The sequence below is a fragment of the Sinohyriopsis cumingii genome, chromosome 16, assembly GCF_028554795.1.
Source record: "Sinohyriopsis cumingii isolate HCF-2022 chromosome 16, ASM2855479v2, whole genome shotgun sequence".
NCBI classification, from domain to species: Eukaryota; Metazoa; Mollusca; class Bivalvia; order Unionida; family Unionidae; genus Sinohyriopsis; species Sinohyriopsis cumingii.
In genome coordinates this window covers 92,478,147-92,498,169 of record NC_142976.1, presented here as the reverse complement: position 1 = coordinate 92,498,169, position 20,023 = coordinate 92,478,147, and the positions used below count along the sequence as shown (strand labels likewise).

Genomic DNA, 20,023 nt, shown 5'->3' with positions numbered 1-20,023 from the left:
AATGTCTGCCCTCCATATTTATCTGGCAATATCTGCCCTCTATAGTTATCTGGCAATATCTGCCCTCCATAGTTATCTGGCAATATCTGTCCTTTTTAGAGCATCCTCTGCAACAGCTGACTATAGTAGTTTTTCCACTCAGTGACATGACTCCACAAAGGCTGCCTAATGTATGAGGTGATTTTCTGCATTTAAATACTGCAACTTGGAGAGCCTGCAATGTGTTTTTCCATAATCCTTCTTATGCTTACAAATGTTTCAAAATTAAAATTCCCTAATAAGACAAGTGAATGTGTGGGGAGCATTCTGGACTTCCAAGGGCTTAAATAGTTCGTAACCATGAGATTAACCAATGGTACACATTCTAACTTTGTATGCAAGTATTGTTAATCTGAGTTGGAGACAACGATAAGATTTATCACAGTCATTGCCTTAATTTTACCCTGTAAACAATGGATTCAAGACTCATGCTAACAAATCTTTAATTGCAACATGCTACTTAACTGGTGGAATTTCCAACTTTGGGGAAGATAAATCCATGATAAACTGCATAGAACTCCAATGTAACATCCAGACTGCAACACACAGTCAAATAAAATGTTATTTTTGACAACTTCAACATAATATTTCCTAAATTAGTCAGGATGGGAATACCAATTTCATATTTATCCTGTCTATATAAAACTCAATTTGCTCCAGTCAAACTTCCATTAACATTCCCATATTTTCACGAACACTTAACCACTAAGTAGCAAGACCTCTTTGCTTCCTCCCTATTTAAGAGTGTATTATGCCACCAGTTGAGCAATAAAGGAAACAAACTTAAGACTGTAAAAAAAAATTGAAGCAAGATTAAATTCTTACTTTGACGAAAGTTGCGAACGTGTTCCGATGACTGTTTGTTATCTGTGATATCCTCATAGTTGATGATGAACATGATAATTTCTCCCCCCTCATTTTTGACAGGTGCAATGAGAACGCTGCACAGGAACTTGGTACCTAAAATGGCAAAATGATGGCGAGATTAAGGATAATAAATAAATATCAGTACAGAACACTGAAACATGACAAAACAGACCTGCAAGCCCACAGGACCAGTAACTGAAAAAAGGTACTGGTACTGTCCATAACTAAAAATTCATAATACAAAACAAAAGCTGTGAATAGTTAGCAGTTAACGGCTCAGTGATAAATACAGGTAGACATGAATATCCACCCTTAGAAAGGTTAAAAAATCTAGAGGCGGGGCATCCTAATTATTCAGGTCTATACATACCTCATCTAGAGGTAGGGCATCCTAATTATCCAGATCTATACATACCTCATCTAGAGGTAGGGTATCCTAATTATCCAGATCTATACATATCTCATCTAGAGGTAGGGCATCCTAATTATCCAGATCTATACATACCTCATCTAGAGGTAGGGCATCCTAATTATCCAGATCTATACATACCTCATTTAGAGGTAGGGCATCCTAATTATCCAGATCTATACATACCTCATCCAGGGATGGGGCATCATAATTATGACATGTCTAAACCATAGAATGAAAATCAGAACCCTCAACCATTGATTTGTTATCAATGACAGCATGAGAACTATGTCAAGGCTTCAAAGTTGAGACTATGGTATGCAAAGTACAGCTGCCAATGTCAACAGAAAACTTGTTCCAGCAGTATATTGCTTGTAACTGTTTCCGAGATGGTGTTTTATGTTGATCTACATGGTTTGCAATACATTTTGTTATTTTGGGGAACACTGGTAATCCCAGAGAATTCTGTGACCCAATTATTTTAAGAACATCGTTTTTGTTCATTGGTGTTGTATTCCCTTAGAACAGTTCCTATCCAAGGCTGGTTTGGAGGTATTAGTATCTGGTGGCTTTGAGACATCCCACTAACTCCCCATGATGACTTTGATGACTGGATGCAGCATGTGTCAACACACATCATATACATGCAAAGATATTATACTCAGGTTATCTTCCTTCTCTACTCACCAAGCAGATCGGATTGTTATTAGGTTTGCAAGTGATTATACATAACAATAAACTATTCTTTATTCTTCACATGCAGTCCGCCTTGAAATTAGCTCACATCAGACTTGTGGGATGGCAGCAATTTTGCACCCTGACAGTACACATAATATCTACCTACCATATAACACTTATCTCTGTGTAGTGTCCACTTCAGTAGAAACATTGAAATCTCTAGGACTTACAGGTGGAATCAGGCCTAAGCTACACTGTGCTGTTGGGCAATAGACTAAAATGATTTACAACTGATTTTACCACCTGCAGTTCTTTAGGGATGAAAATGGAATAAACTGAATCTACTGGAGTGAATGTTACACTTAGTGAAATAAGAACTGCTAAAGACAGGAGATTTCACTGTCATAGTTAATTCAACTACACTCAATGGCACCCTATATCAACACATGTTAAATATGTGCAGACCATTCAAAGTTTAAGATTCCTTATTCAAATTACCCTACTAAATATCTCCATTTTATCTCTGTGCATAGCTCACATTTTCACCAAGGACAAAACATCTTAACCCCTTATTAAAATAATTTAACCATATGTAAAGCTCACTTGCTTATAAAGGACACATTATCCCTATGTAATACTCACCCGTTACTCAGATATTTACCTCTATGTAAAGTCTACCTTTTCATAATGGACACATCTTAATGCACTTACTCAAACATTTACCTCTATGTACAGTCCACCTTTTCATAATGGACACATCTTAATGCACTTACTCAAACATTTACCTCTATGTACAGTCCACCTTTTCATAATGACACATCTTAATGCACTTACTCAAACATTTACCTCATTGTGAAGCTCACACAAAGGAGAAATTTTCTCTGGTTCTTACATTGCTTAACAGTTCACAGGCAGGCCTATGCATATGGGGTTGACTAGGTAACAGGTGTTCTATTTTTAGCACTCTGCACTTTGTAACTATGCACTAACTCAAACATTTACTTGTATGTGAAGCTCACACAAAGGATAAATTTTCTCTGGTTCTTAAAGTTTCTTATTCATTATATTATATACCACAGTTTTGGCTTAATATATAAGTCTGTGTGGAGTATAATTTGAATTTGCTAACCTTGTAAATATGCTGTCAGTCATCCAGAAGTAGAGTATATTACAAAACAAGAGATCAACACAGTGGCTTCATCATTTTTACTTCTTACCATATTTTTCCCATAATAAGCTCATAGCCGATATTTTGATGACTGTTTAATGAAGAAAATTATTTAATGAGAAGCCATTTACCTTTTCTTTTAGTTGCTGCCCAAGTGAAATGAGTATGTGGTCTATATCATTTATACTACATGTCGCATGTGTGAACTAACGGAAAAATAATCAATCTATGCCTTTGTACAACATGGCAGTTGGGGTAAAATTAGAGTCAACCATGTTATATATTGAACTACATTATACTGAGAACTGCAATATCAATGGAATCATGATATAATAAGAATAGTGAAATATATATAGCGGTTACTAACAAATTTTTCATGGTATGAAGATACAAGACCAGGTTTCTCACCTTGTTTCCCTTCAACCCTTTTTGTTATAAACTGTAATAATTTTGGTCATGGAATTCAGAGCAGTACCGTGTTATATCCAGAATCATGTTATAACAAGGCATGTTATAACAAGGCATATTATAATGGGAGACAGTTTCATACTTACATGCAAAGTGAGGAATGTCTGCTTTATTCAAGCCACATAGTCTTCATGCTTTCTGTTTCAAGTTTGTTATATTCTATTCAGGAGGTTCAGAAAAGAAGTCATTTAAACGTCTGTATTTTTAGGAATGGTGTTCATTTTGATAGCAGATCAGTAACCTTTCGCGTGAACATATAAAGGTCTTTATGCCAGGATGCCTTCTGCCATGTTTGGACAAATTCTATTCAACAATTTTGGAGAATAAGTTGGTTCAAGTTTTTCTACTCTTTAGTATCAATAGTTATATGTAATAGTAGAATATACAAAAGTAAAGAATATTGTTTCTCATGGTCCATTTCCGTACTGTAAATTTACTGCTCTAAATATTTTAAAAACATTTTTATAGTTTCTATACATCACTAGAGAATTTATATTAACATTTCCAGCCTAATTTATTGAAATTATTTGGTGATATCCATTTAAAACCATCTGCTACTACTGTTTCAAGTATACCAACAGTGAAACAATATCCAAGTTAGATAACTACTATGGTTTCATCATTTGCCTCAATTTTGGTTACCTCCCTTGACACAAGACTGACTTTCGAAAGTCCACAAGTAGATGAGTACTTTCTTAATATTATTTAGTAAGACCGTAGAGTTTATTTTTTTAAATAGTAATACAAACTATATTTGTAACCAACCACTATCTTGTTGCAAAATCAAAAATGGGAATAAACAATGTTGTTGGTACTGACAACAAGTTCACTGAAAAAGTTATCGGTTGCCAAGAAAAATCAAGAAATTATCCCATCATATTTGCAAAAAAGCAACACTAAAATTAATAAGTGCACATCCCTCATTTTTGACAAACTGACAAAACATATACATTGATCCTATCATGCTCAATGGATGGAAGTGTTGGTTTCAACTCATTTTCTTACAATTTTCCACCATTCATGTTTGGAATTTCATTGCTACTTAACATGGTGAGTGAAATCATCCCAAAACTCAGTTTTATAGATTTATTCCCATTCTCTTAGCAATGCAATGACGACAAATAAACAATACAAAACTCAAAATATTAACTCAAGATTTTTATGCAGAAAATCTTGCTTGGTAGGTTTGTTCTTTTTAATATTATCTCTGCCAAAGGTAGGCTGATTTTTACCTCAAGGCTCAAAAGTCATCAACTTGGATCCTATCTATCCTTGATCTCATCTGGGCTGGTCATGGTGGGTACATTGACACTGATGATAGTTACATGTCTTTTTCCAGACAGTGAGTCTCATTTCCATGAATCTATCATGGATTGGTCATGGTGGGTACATATACACTGATGATAGTTACATGTCTTTTTCCAGACAGTGAAAGTCTTATTTCCATCATTCTATCATGGATTGGTCATGGTGGGTACATTGACACTGATGATAGTTACATGTCTTTTTCCAGACAGTGAGAGTCTCATTTCCATGAATCTATCATGGATTGGTCATGGTGGGTACACAGACACTGATGATAGTTACATGTCTTTTTCCAGACAGTGAAAGTCTTATTTCCATCATTCTATCATGGATTGGTCATGGTGGGTACAAAGACACTGATGATAGTTACGTCTTTTCCCAGACAGTGAGTCTCATTTCCATGAATCTATCATGGATTGGTCATGGTGGGTACATAGACACTGATGATAGTTACATTTCTTTTTCCAGACAGGGAAAGTCTCATTTCCATGAATCTATCATGGACTGGTCATGGTGGGTACATTGACACTGATGATAGCTACATGTCTTTTTCCAGACAGTGAGAGTATCATTTCCATGAATCTATCATGGATTGGTCATGGTGGGTACACAGACACTGATGATAGTTACATTTCTTTTTCCAGACAGTGAGAGTCTCATTTCCATGAATCTATCATGGATTGGTCATGGTGGGTACATTGACACTGATGATCGTTACATGTCTTTTTCCAGACGGTGAGTCTCATTTCCATGAATCTATCATGGATTGGTCATGGTGGGTACATTGACACTGATGATAGTTACATGTCTTTTTCCAGACAGTGAGAGTCTCATTTCCATGAATCTATCATGGATTGGTCATGGTGGGTACAAAGACACTGATGATAGTTACGTCTTTTCCCAGACAGTGAGTCTCATTTCCATGAATCTATCATGGACTGGTCATGGTGGGTACAAAGACACTGATGATAGTTACGTCTTTTTCCAGACAGTGAGAGTCTCATTTCCATGAATCTATCATGGATTGGTCATGGTGGGTACAAAGACACTGATGATAGTTACGTCTTTTCCCAGACAGTGAGTATCATTTCCATGAACCTATCATGGATTGGTCATGGTGGGTACATAGACACTGATGATAGTTACATTTCTTTTTCCAGACAGGGAAAGTCTCATTTCCATGAATCTATCATGGACTGGTCATGGTGGGTACATTGACACTGATGATAGTTACATGTCTTTACCAGACAGTGAGAGTATCATTTCCATGAATCTATCATGGATTGGTCATGGTGGGTACATAGACACTGATGATAGTTACATCTCTTTTTCCAGACAGGGAAAGTCTCATTTCCATGAATCTATCATGGACTGGTCATGGTGGGTACATTGACACTGATGATAGTTACATGTCTTTTTCCAGACAGTGAGTCTCATTTCCATGAATCTATCATGGACTGGTCATGGTGGGTACATTGACACTGATGATCGTTACATGTCTTTTTCCAGACAGTGAGTCTCATTTCCATGAATCTATCATGGATTGGTCATGGTGGGTACATTGACACTGATGATAGTTACATGTCTTTTTCCCGACAGTGAGAGTCTCATTTCCATGAATCTATCATGGATTGGTCATGATGGGTACATTGACAATGATTATAGTTACATGTCTTTTTCCAGACAGTGAGTCTCATTTCCATGAATCTATCATGGATTGGTCATGGTGGGTACACAGACACTGATGATAGTTACATCTCTTTTTCCAGACAGTGAGAGTCTCATTTCCATGAATCTATCATGGATTGGTCATGATGGGTACATTGACACTGATGATCGTTACATGTCTTTTTCCAGACAGTGAGTCTCATTTCCATGAATCTATCATGGATTGGTCATGGTGGGTACACAGACACTGATGATAGTTACATGTCTTTTTCCAGACAGTGAAAGTCTTATTTCCATCATTCTATCATGGATTGGTCATGGTGGGTACAAAGACACTGATGATAGTTACGTCTTTTCCCAGACAGTGAGTCTCATTTCCATGAATCTATTATGGACTGGTCATGGTGGGTACATAGACACTGATGATAGTTACATGTCTTTTTTCACACACTGACAGTCTCATTTCCATGAATCTATCATGGACTGGTCATGACGGGTACATAGACACTGATGATAGTTACATGTCTTTTTCCAGACAGTGAGAGTCTCATTTCCATGAATCTATCATGGATTGGTCATGGTGGGTACACAGACACTGATGATAGTTACATGTCTTTTTCCAGACAGTGAAAGTCTTATTTCCATCATTCTATCATGGATTGGTCATGGTGGGTACAAAGACACTGATGATAGTTACGTCTTTTCCCAGACAGTGAGTCTCATTTCCATGAATCTATCATGGACTGGTCAGGGTGGGTACACAGACACTGATGATAGTTACATGTCTTTTTCCAGACAGTGAGAGTATCATTTCCATGAATCTATCATGGATTGGTCATGGTGGGTACATATACACTGATGATAGTTATATTTCTTTTTCCAGACAGGGAAAGTCTCATTTCCATGAATCTATCATGGACTGGTCATGGTGGGTACACAGACACTGATGATAGTTACATGTCTTTTTTCACACAGCGACAGTCCCATTTCCATGAATCTATCATGGACTGGTCATGAAGGATACACAGACACTGATGATAGTTACATGTCTTTTTCCAGACAGTGAGAGTCTCATTTCTATGCATCTATCATTCACGTCCTTTTGGTGGAGATTTGTGTGCAAACCCAACACCAGCTTCACATTGCTCTTCTTTACTTCAGCCACACGTCCTGAAGGTGAATTGGCTCCTACTTCAGTGAGTTGTCCTTTGTCAGCAAGGTAAGTATTATGCAGGGCTGCTTTCTTCCCCAGCAGTTAAGTTTTGCACAGAGCCATGTTCTGGATGCTGATCCTAAATAGGTTTTTTCAGGTGCCTAGGAGACTGCCGATCCTAAATAGGTTTTTTCAGGTGCCTAGGAGACTGCCGGTCCTAAATAGGGTTTCTCAAGTGCCTAGGAGACTGCTGATCCTAAATAGGGTTTTTCAAGTGCCTAGGAGACTGCCGATCCTAAATAGGGTTTATCAGGTGCCTAGGAGACTGCTGATTCTAAATAGGGGTTTTCAAGTGCCTAGGAGACTGCTGATCCTAAATAGGGTTTATCAGGTGCCTAGGAGACTGCCGATCCAAAAAAGGGTTTTTCAGGTGTCTAGGAAACTGCTGATCCTAAATAGGGGTTTTCAGGTGTCTAGGCTACTGCCGATCCTAAATAGGGTTTTTCAGGTGCCTAGGAGACTGCTGACCCTCAATAGGGTTTATCAGGTGCCTAGGAGACTGCTGATCCTAAATAGGGTTTTTCAAGTGCCTAGGAGACTGCCGATCCTAAATAGGGTTTTTCAAGTGCCTAGGAGACTGCTGATCCTAAAAAGGGGTTTTCAAGTGCCTAGGAGACTGCTGATCCTAAATAGGGTTTATCAGGTGCCTAGGAGACTGCCGATCCTAAATAGGGTTTTTCAAGTGCCTAGGAGACTGCAGATCCTAAATAGTGTTTTTCAAGTGCCTAGGAGACTGCTGATCCTAAATAGGGTTTATCAGGTGCCTAGGAGACTGCAGATCCTAAATAGGGTTTATCAGGTGCCCAGGAGACTGCTGATCCTAAATAGGGTTTATCAGCTGTCTATGACACTGCTGATCCTAAATAGGGTTTTTCAGGTGCCTAGGAAACTGCCAAGTTCCACTGCTGATTCAGTCCAGAGAAAAGTGACCCTATGCCTTAAGTCACTTGTGTGGCTGGTCTGCAGCTACAGCTCCTCATGTATCCAAACATACTGCCTTGCTGCTCATGCATTTCCACAGGTATCTGGTGTGGTAGAGGATGACATGATGACCTTGGATTTAAGCGAAGGAAAGTTGTGCAGAGTCACACTCACTATCTAGTCCAGGCCAGTTTGAATCCAACAGCAAGACATCTGGAGACAAGTCCAGCTGCCGTGGATAGTCATCAGGTCTTATTGCACCTCAGCTTGTACCCTATGCAGACAACACCACTCTTGCCATCTGCCATCACAACCACATCATGAACATACCTGCTCTACCAGAGGCCTCTCCACAGGGAGACAGGCAAATCTGTCCACTTTGCCTCAACAGTCACATGTAGTACCATCCACAATATCTGAGGTCTTAAACTAATGGTGACAAGGTCTATGGTTACAAAATGCAAATTTGTCATTAAATGACTTATCTTAACTTCACAATGATTCATACAACACATGATGAGATCTAACAAGTGGTTTATGAATGTACTAGTACAGACAAATTAAAAATAATGCAACCAAAAACCTTCATAACATTTTTCTATGACTGTGACCATGACAACAACGTATAAAGGCTGAGTGACTATCTTGTTGAATGAATTGCCTTAGCTTCATTAGCACTTATATCAAGCATAATGAAAATCTATCAAGGAGTTTACGAAATGCATATAAATGAAAATCTATCAAGAAGTTTAGGAAATGCATATCAATGAAAATCTATCAAGGAGTTAGGAAATGCATATACATGAAAATCTATCAGAAAGTTACGAAATGCATATACATCAAAATCTATCAAGGAGTTTAGGAAAGGCATATAAATGAAAATCTATCAAGGAGTTTACGAAATGCATATAAATGGAAATCTATCAAGGAGTTTAGGAAATACATACAAATGAAAATCTATCAAGGAGTTATGAAATGCATACAAATGAAAACCTATCAAGGTTGTTTAGGTAACGCATATAAATGAAATTCTATCAAGGAGTTTACGAAATGCATACAAATGAAAATCTATCAAGGAGTTTAGGTAATGCATATAAATGAAAATCTATCAAGGAGTTAGGAAGTGCATATAAATGAAAATCTATCAAGGAGTTAGGAAATGTATATAAATGAAAATCTATCAAGGAGATAGGAAATGCATACAAATGAAAATCTATCAAGGACTTTAGGAAATGCATATAAATGAAAATCTATCAAGGAGTTTAGGAAATGCAAACAACTGAAAATCTATCAAAGAGTTTAGGAAATGCATATAAATGAACATCTATCAAGGAGTTTAGGAAATGCATATAAATGAAAATCTATAAAGAAGTTTAGGAAATGCATATAAATGAAAATCTATAAAGGAGTTCAGGAAATGCAAACAAATGCAAATCTATCAAGGAGTTTAGGAAATGCATATGAATGAAAATTTATCAAGGACTTTAGGAAATACATACAAATGAAAATCTATCAAGGAGTTAGGACATGCATACAAATGAAAATCTATCAAAGAGTTAGGAAATGCATATAAATAAAAATCCATCAAGCTGTTTACAAAATGCATACAAATAAAAATCTATCAAGGAGTTTAGGAAATGCATATAAATGAAAATCTATCAAGGAGTTAGGAAGTGCATACAAATGAAAATCTATCTAGGAGTTTGGAAATGCATACAAATGAAAATCTATCAAGGAGTTAAGGAAATACATACAAATGAAAATCTATCAAGGAGTTAGGAAATGCATATAAATGAAAATCTATCAAGGAGTTTAGGAAATGCTATTAAATGAAAATATATCAAGGAGTTTAGGAAATGCATACAAATGAAAATCTATCAAGAAGTTTAGGTAATGCATATAAATGAAATTCTATCAAGGAGTTTAGGAAATGCATAGCAATTAGAATCTATCAAGGAGTTTAGGAAATTCATACAAATGAAAACCTATCAAGGAGTTTAGGAAATGCATATAAATGAAAATCTATCAAGGAGTTAGGAAGTGCATACAAATGAAAATCTATCTAGGAGTTTGGAAATGCATACAAATGAAAATCTATCAAGGAGATAGGAAATGCATATAAATGAATATCTATCAAGAAGTTAGGAAATGCATATAAATGAAAATCTATCAAGGAGTTTAGGAAATGCATATATATGCAATTCTATCAAGGAGATTAGGAACTGCATACAAATGAAAATCTATCAAGGAGTTTAGGTAATGCATATAAATGAAAATCTATCAAGGAGTTAGGAAATGCATACAAATGAAAATCTATCAAGGAGTTTAGGAAATGTATAAAAATATAAATCTATCAAGGAGTTTAGGAAATTCATATCAATGAAAATCTATCAAGGAGTTTAGGAAATGCAAACAAATGAAAATCTATCATGGAGTTTAGGAAATGTATATAAATGAACATCTATCAAGGAGTTTAGGAAATGCATATAAATGAAAATCTATCAAGGAGTTTACGAAATGCAAACAAATGTAAATCTATCAAGGAGTTTCGGAAATGCATATGAATGAAAATTTATGAAGGAGTTTAGGAAATACAAATGAAAATCTATCAAGGAGTTAGAAACTGCATACAAATGAAAATCTATCAAAGAGTTAGGAAATTATATAAATAAAAATCCATCAAGGAGTTTAGGAAATGCATACAAATGAAAATCTATCAAGGAGTTAGGAAATGCATATAAATGAAAATCTATCAAGGAGTAAGGAACTGCATAGAAATGAAAATATATCAAGGAGTTTAGGAAATGCATATAAATGAAAATCTATCAAGGAGTTAGTAAATGCATAGAAATGAAAATATATCAAGGAATTTAGGAAATACATATAAATGAAAATCTATCAAGGAATTTAGGAAATGCATATAAATGAAATTCTATCAAGGAGTTTAGGAAAAGCATACAAATGAAAACCTATCAAGGAGTTAGGAAATGCATACAAATGAAAATCTATCAAGGACTTAAGGAAATGCATATACAAGAAAATCTATCAAGGAGTTTAGGAAATGCATATCAATGAAAATATATCAAGGAGTTTAGGAAATGCATATCAATGAAAATCTATCAAGGAGTTTAGGAAATGCAAACAAATGCAAATCTATCAAGGAGTTTAGGAAATGCATATAAATGAAAATCTATCAAGGAGTTTAGGAAATACATACAAATGAAAATCTATCAAGGGTTAGGAAATGCATACAAATGAAAATCTATCAAAGAGTTAGGAAATGCATATAAATAAAAAGCTATCAAGGTGTTTAGGAAATGCATACAAATGAAAATCTATCAAGGAGTTTAGGAAATGCATATAAATGAAAACCTATCAAGGAGTTTCGGAAATACAAACAAATGCAAATCTATCAAGGAGTTTAGGAAATGCATATAAATGAAAATCTATCAAGGAGTTTAGGAAATACATACAAATGAAAATCTATCAAGGGTTAGGAAATGCATACAAATGAAAATCTATCAAAGAGTTAGGAAATGCATGTAAATAAAAAGCTATCAAGGTGTTTAGGAAATGCATACAAATGAAAATCTATCAAGGAGTTTAGGAAATGCATATAAATGAAAATCTATCAAGGAGTTAGGATGTGCATATAAATGAAAATCTATCAAGGAGTTAGGAAATGCATATAAATGAAAATCTATCAAGGAGTTAGGAAATGTATAAAAATGAAAATCTATCAAGGAGTTTAGGAAATGCATTTAAATGAAAATATATCAAGGAGTTTAGAAAATGCATATAAATGAAAATCTATCAAGGAGTTTAGGAAATGCATATAAATGAAAATCTATCAAGGAGTTTAGGAAATTCATATAAATGAGAATCTATCAAGGAGTTTAGGAAATGCATACAAATGAAAACCTAACAAGGAGTTTATGAAATGCATACAAATGAAAATCTATCAAGGAGTTTACGAAATGCATACAAATGAAATTCTATCAACGAGTTTACAAAATGCATATCAATGAGAATCTATCAAGGAGTTTAGGAAATGCATCCAAATAAAAATCTATCAAGGAGTTTAGGAAATGCATATAAATGAAAATCTATCAAGGAGTTTAGGAAATTCATATAAATGAGAATCTATCAAGCAGTTTAGGAAATGCATACAAATGAAAACCTAACAAGGAGTTTATGAAATGCATACAAATGAAAATCTATCAAGGAGTTTACGAAATGCATACAAATGAAATTCTATCAACGAGTTTACAAAATGCATATCAATGAGAATCTATCAAGGAGGTTAGGAAATGCATCCAAATAAAAATCTATCAAGGAGTTTAGGAAATGCATATCAATGAGAATCTATCAAGGAATTTAGGAAATGCATACAAATGAAAACCTATCAAGGAGTTTAGGAAATGCATACAAATGAAAATCTATCAAGGAGTTTAGGAAATGCATATAAATGAAAATCTATCAAGGAGTTTAGGAAATGCATATAAATGAAAATCTATCAAGGAGTTTAGGAAATACAAATGAAAATCTATCAAGGAGTTAGGAAATGCATACAAATGAAAATCTATCAAGGAGTTAGGAAATGCATATAAATGAAAATCTATCAAGAAGTTTAGGAAATACATACAAATGAAAATCTATCAAGGAGTTTGGGAAACGCATACAAATGAAAATCTATCAAGGAGTTAGGAAGTGCATATATATGAAAATCTATCATGAAGTTAGAAAATGCATATAAATGAAAATATATCAAGGAGTTTAGGAAATGTATATAAATAAAAATCTATCAAGTAGTTTAGGAAATGCATATCAATGAAATTCTATCAAGGAGTTTAGGAAATGCATATCAATGAGAATCTAAAAAGGAGTTTAGGAAATGCATACAAATGAAAACCTATCAAGGAGTTTAGGAAATGCATACAAATGAAAATCTATCAAGGAGTTTAGCAAATGCATATAAATGAAATTGTATCAAGGAGTTCATGAAATGCATATCAATGACTTTAGGAAATGCATACAAATGAAAATCTATCAAGGAGTTTAGGAAATTCATATAAATGAAAATCTATCAAGGAGTTTAGGAAATGCATATAAATGAAAATCTATCAAGGGGTTTAGGAAATACATACAAATGAAAATCTATCAAGGAGTTTAGGAAATGCATACAAATGAAAATCTATCAAGGAGTTTAGGAAATTCATATAAATGAAATTCTATCAAGGAGTTTAGGAAATGCATATAAATGAAAATCTATCAAGCAATTAAGGAAATACATACAAATGAAAATATATCAAGGAGTTAGGAAATGCATATAAATGAATATCTATCAAGGAGTTAGGAAATGCATATAAATGAAAATCTATCAAGGAGTTTAGGAAATGCATACAAATGAAAATCTATCAAGGAGTTTAGGAAACGCATATAAATGAAAATCTATCAAGGAGTTTAGGAAATGCATACAAATGAAAATCTATCAAGGAGTTTAGGAAATGCATACAAATGAAAATCTATAAACGAGTTTAGGAAATGCATATAAATGAAAATCTATCAAGCAATTAAGGAAATACATACAAATGAAAATATATCAAGGAGTTAGGAAATGCATATAAATGAAAATCTATCATGAAGTTAGGAAATGCATATAAATGAAAATATATCAAGGAGTTTAGGAAATGTATATAAATAAAAATCCATCAAGTAGTTTAGGAAATGCATATAAATGAAATTCTATCAAGGAGTTTAGGAAATGCATATCAATGAGAATCTATAAAGGAGTTTAGGAAATGCATACAAATGAAAACCTATCAAGGAGTTTAGGAAATGCTTACAAATGAAAATCTATCAAGGAGTTTAGGAAATGCATATAAATGAAATTGTATCAAGGAGTTCATGAAATGCATATCAATGACTTTAGGAAATACATACAAATGAAAATCTATCAAGGAGTTTAGGAAATGCATATCAATGAGAATCTATCAAGGAGTTTAGGAAATGTATACAAATGAAAATCTATCAAGGAGTTTAGGAAATTCATATAAATGAAAATCTATCAAGGAGTTTAGGAAATGCATATAAATGAAAATCTATCAAGGAGTTTAGGAAATACATACAAATGAAAATCTATCAAGGAGTTTAGCAAATGCATATAAATGAAAATCTATTAAGGAGTTTAGGAAATGCATATAAATGAAAATCTATCAAGGAGTTTAGGAAATACATACAAATGAAAATCTATCAAGGAGTTTAGGAAAAGCATATAAATGAAAATCTATCAAGGAGTTTAGGAAATGCATATATATGCAATTCTATCAAGGAGATTATGAACTGCATACAAATGAAAATCTATCAAGGAGTTTAGGAAATGCATATAAATGAACATCTATCAAGGAGTTTAAGAAATGCATATAAATGAAAATCTATCAAGGAGTTTAGGAAATGCAAACAAATGTAAATCTATCAAGGAGTTTAGGAAATGCATATGAATGAAAATTTATGAAGGAGTTTAGGAAATACAAATGAAAATCTGTCAAGGAGTTAGAAACTGCATACAAATGAAAATCTATCAAAGAGTTAGGAAATGATATAAATAAAAATCCATCAAGGAGTTTAGGAAATGCATACAAATGAAAATCTATCAAGGAGTTAGGAAATGCATATAAATAAAAATCTATCAAGGAGTTAGGAAATGCATAGAAATGAAAATATATCAAGGAGTTTAGGAAATGCATATAAATGAAAATCTATCAAGGAGTTAGTAAATGCATAGAAACGAAAATATATCAAGGAGTTTAGGAAATACATATAAATGAAAATCTATGAAGGAAATTAGGAAATGCATATAAATGAAATTATATCAAGGAGTTTAGGAAAAGCATACAAATGAAAACCTATTAAGGAGTTAGGAAATGCATACAAATGAAAATCTATCAAGGACTTAAGGAAATGCATATACAAGAAAATCTATCAAGGAGTTTAGGAAATGCATATCAATGAAAATATATCAAGGAGTTTAGGAAATGCATATCAATTAAAATCTATCAAGGAGTTTAGGAAATGCAAACAAATGCAAATCTATCAAGGAGTTTAGGAAATGCATATAAATGAAAATCTATCAAGGAGTTTAGGAAATACATACAAATGAAAATCTATCAAGGGTTAGGAAATGCATACAAATGAAAATCTATCAAAGAGTTAGGAAATGCATATAAATAAAAAGCTATCAAGGTGTTTAGGAAATGCATACAAATGAAAATCTATCAAGGAGTTTAGGAAATGCATATCAATGAAAACCTATCAAGGAGTTTAGGAAATGCAAACAAATGCAAATCTATCAAGGAGTTTAGGAAATGCATATAAATGAAAATCTATCAAGGAGTTTAGGAAATACATACAAATGAAAATCTATCAAGGGTTAGGAAATGCATACAAATGAAAATCTATCAAAGAGTTAGGAAATGCATGTAAATAAAAAGCTATCAAGGTGTTTAGGAAATGCATACAAATGAAAATCTATCAAGGAGTTTAGGAAATACATATAAATGAAAATCTATCAAGGAGTTAGGATGTGCATATAAATGAAAATCTATCAAGGAGTTAGGAAATGCATATAAATGAAAACCTATCAAGGAGTTAGGAAATGCATATAATTGAAAATCTATCAAGGAGTTAGGAAATGTATAAAAATGAAAATCTATCAAGGAGTTTAGGAAATGCATGTAAATGAAAATATATCAAGGAGTTTAGAAAATGCATATAAACGAAAATCTATCAAGGAGTTTAGGAAATGCATATAAATGAAAATCTATCAAGGAGTTTAGGAAATTCATATGAATGAGAATCTATCAAGGAGTTTAGGAAATGCATACAAATGAAAACCTAACAAGGAGTTTACGAAATGCATACAAATGAAATTCTATCAAGGAGTTTACAAAATGCATATCAATGAGAATCTATCAAGGAGTTTAGGAAATGCATACAAATGAAAACCTATCAAGGAGTTTAGGAAATGCATACAAATGAAAATCTATCAAGGAGTTTAGGAAATGCATATAAATGAAAATCTATCAAGGAGTTTAGGAAATACAAATGAAAATCTATCAAGGAGTTAGGAAATGCATACAAATGAAAATCTATCAAGGAGTTAGGAAATGCATATAAATGAAAATCTATCAAGGAGTTTAGGAAATGCATACAAATGAAAATCTATCAAGGAGTTTAGGAAATGCATACAAATGAAAATCTATCAAGGAGTTAGGAAGTGCATATAAATGAAAATCTATCAAGGAGTTAGGAAATGCTTATAAATGAAAATCTATCATGAAGTTAGAAAATGCATATAAATGAAAATATATCAAGGAGTTTAGGAAATGCATATAAATAAAAATCTATCAAGTAGTTTAGGAAATGCATATCAATGAAATTCTATCAAGGAGTTTAGGAAATGCATATCAATGAGAATCTAAAAAGGAGTTTAGGAAATGCATACAAATGAAAACCTATCAAGGAGTTTAGGAAATGCATACAAATGAAAATCTATCAAGGAGTTTAGCAAATGCATATAAATGAAATTGTATCAAGGAGTTCATGAAATGCATATCAATGACTTTAGGAAATGCATACAAATGAAAATTTATCAAGGAGTTTAGGAAATTCATATAAATGAAAATCTATCAAGGAGTTTAGGAAATGCATATAAATGAAAATCTATCAAGGGGTTTAGGAAATACATGCAAATGAAATCTATCAAGGAGTTTAGGAAATGCATACAAATGAAAATCTATCAAGGAGTTTAGGAAATTCATATAAATGAAATTCTATCAAGGAGTTTAGGAAATGCATATAAATGAAAATCTATCAAGCAATTAAGGAAATACATACAAATGAAAATATATCGAGTTAGGAAATGCATATAAATGAATATCTATCAAGGAGTTAGGAAATGCATATAAATGAAAATCTATCAAGGAGTTTAGGAAATGCATACAAATGAAAATCTATCAAGGAGTTTAGGAAACGCATATAAATGAAAATCTATCAAGGAGTTTAGGAAATGCATACAAATGAAAATCTATCAAGGAGTTTAGGAAATGCATACAAATGAAAATCTATAAACGAGTTTAGGAAATGCATATAAATGAAAATCTATCAAGCAATTAAGGAAATACATACAAATGAAAATATATCAAGGAGTTAGGAAATGCATATAAATGAAAATCTATCATGAAGTTAGGAAATGCATATAAATGAAAACATATCAAGGAGTTTAGGAAATGTATATAAATAAAAATCCATCAAGTAGTTTAGGAAATGCATATAAATGAAATTCTATCAAGGAGTTTAGGAAATGCATATCAATGAGAATCTATAAAGGAGTTTAGGAAATGCATACAAATGAAAACCTATCAAGGAGTTTAGGAAATGCATACAAATGAAAATCTATCAAGGAGTTTAGGAAATGCATATAAATGAAATTGTATCAAGGAGTTCATGAAATGCATATCAATGACTTTAGGAAATACATACAAATGAAAATCTATCAAGGAGTTTAGGAAATGCATATCAATGAGAATCTATCAAGGAGTTTAGGAAATGCATACAAATGAAAATCTATCAAGGAGTTTAGGAAATTCATATAAATGAAAATCTATCAAGGAGTTTAGGAAATGCATATAAATGAAAATCTATCAAGGAGTTTAGGAAATACATACAAATGAAAATCTATCAAGGAGTTTAGCAAATGCATATAAATGAAAATCTATCAAGGAGTTTAGGAAATGCATATAAATGAAAATCTATCAAGGAGTTTAGGAAATGCATATAAATGAAAATCTATCAAGGAGTTTAGGAAAAGCATACAAATGAAAATCTATCAAGGAGTTTAGGAAAAGCATATAAATGAAAATCTATCAAGGAGTTTAGGAAATGCATATATATGCAATTCTATCAAGGAGATTATGAACTGCATACAAATGAAAATCTATCAAGGAGTTTAGGAAATGCATATAAATGAACATCTATCAAGGAGTTTAAGAAATGCATATAAATGAAAATCTATCAAGGAGTTAAGGAAATGCAAACAAATGTAAATCTATCAAGGAGTTTAGGAAATGCATATGAATGAAAATTTATGAAGGACTTTAGGAAATACAAATGAAAATCTATCAAGGAGTTAGAAACTGCATACAAATGAAAATCTATCAAAGAGTCAGGAAATGATATAAATAAAAATCCATCAAGGAGTTTAGGAAATGCATACAAATGAAAATCTATCAAGGAGTTAGGAAATGCATATAAATAAAAATCTATCAAGGAGTTAGGAAATGCATAGAAATGAAAATATATCAAGGAGTTTAGGAAATGCATATAAATGAAAATCTATCAAGGAGTTAGTAAATGCATAGAAATGAAAACATATCAAGGAGTTTAGGAAATACATATAAATGAAAATCTATGAAGGAATTTAGGAAATGCATATAAATGAAATTCTATCAAGGAGTTTAGGAAAAGCATACAAATGAAAACCTATTAAGGAGTTAGGAAATGCATACAAATGAAAATCTATCAAGGACTTAAGGAAATGCATATACAAGAAAATCTATCAAGGAGTTTAGGAAATGCATATCAATGAAAATATATCAAGGAGTTTAGGAAATGCATATCAATTAAAATCTATCAAGGAGTTTAGGAAATGCAAACAAATGCAAATCTATCAAGGAGTTTAGGAAATGCATATAAATGAAAATCTATCAAGGAGTTTAGGAAATACATACAAATGAAAATCTATCAAGGGTTAGGAAATGCATACAAATGAAAATCTATCAAAGAGTTAGGAAATGCATATAAATAAAAAGCTATCAAGGTGTTTAGGAAATGCATACAAATGAAAATCTATCAAGGAGTTTAGGAAATGCATATCAATGAAAACCTATCAAGGAGTTTAGGAAATGCAAACAAATGCAAATCTATCAAGGAGTTTAGGAAATGCATATAAATGAAAATCTATCAAGGAGTTTAGGAAATACATACAAATGAAAATCTATCAAGGGTTAGGAAATGCATACAAATGAAAATCTATCAAAGAGTTAGGAAATGCATGTAAATAAAAAGCTATCAAGGTGTTTAGGAAATGCATACAAATGAAAATCTATCAAGGAGTTTAGGAAATGCATATAAATGAAAATCTATCAAGGAGTTAGGATGTGCATATAAATGAAAATCTATCAAGGAGTTAGGAAATGCATATAAATGAAAACCTATCAAGGAGTTAGGA

At 32.8% G+C, this 20,023-nt stretch overlaps 1 protein-coding gene across 6 annotated transcripts in view; it reads right to left on the bottom strand.

Annotated features, from left to right (window-relative positions):
- The window catches only part of LOC149780995 (voltage-gated inwardly rectifying potassium channel KCNH6-like), a 326,871-nt gene that overhangs the window by 216,163 nt on the left and 90,685 nt on the right, over window positions 1-20,023 (bottom strand). For all 6 annotated transcript variants that reach the window (XM_089938100.1, XM_089938103.1, XM_089938104.1 and 3 more), the window contains exon 3: window positions 865-999. In XM_089938100.1, the coding sequence (XP_089794226.1) occupies window positions 865-999 (135 nt within the window). The remainder of the gene's footprint in view (window positions 1-864; window positions 1,000-20,023) is intronic.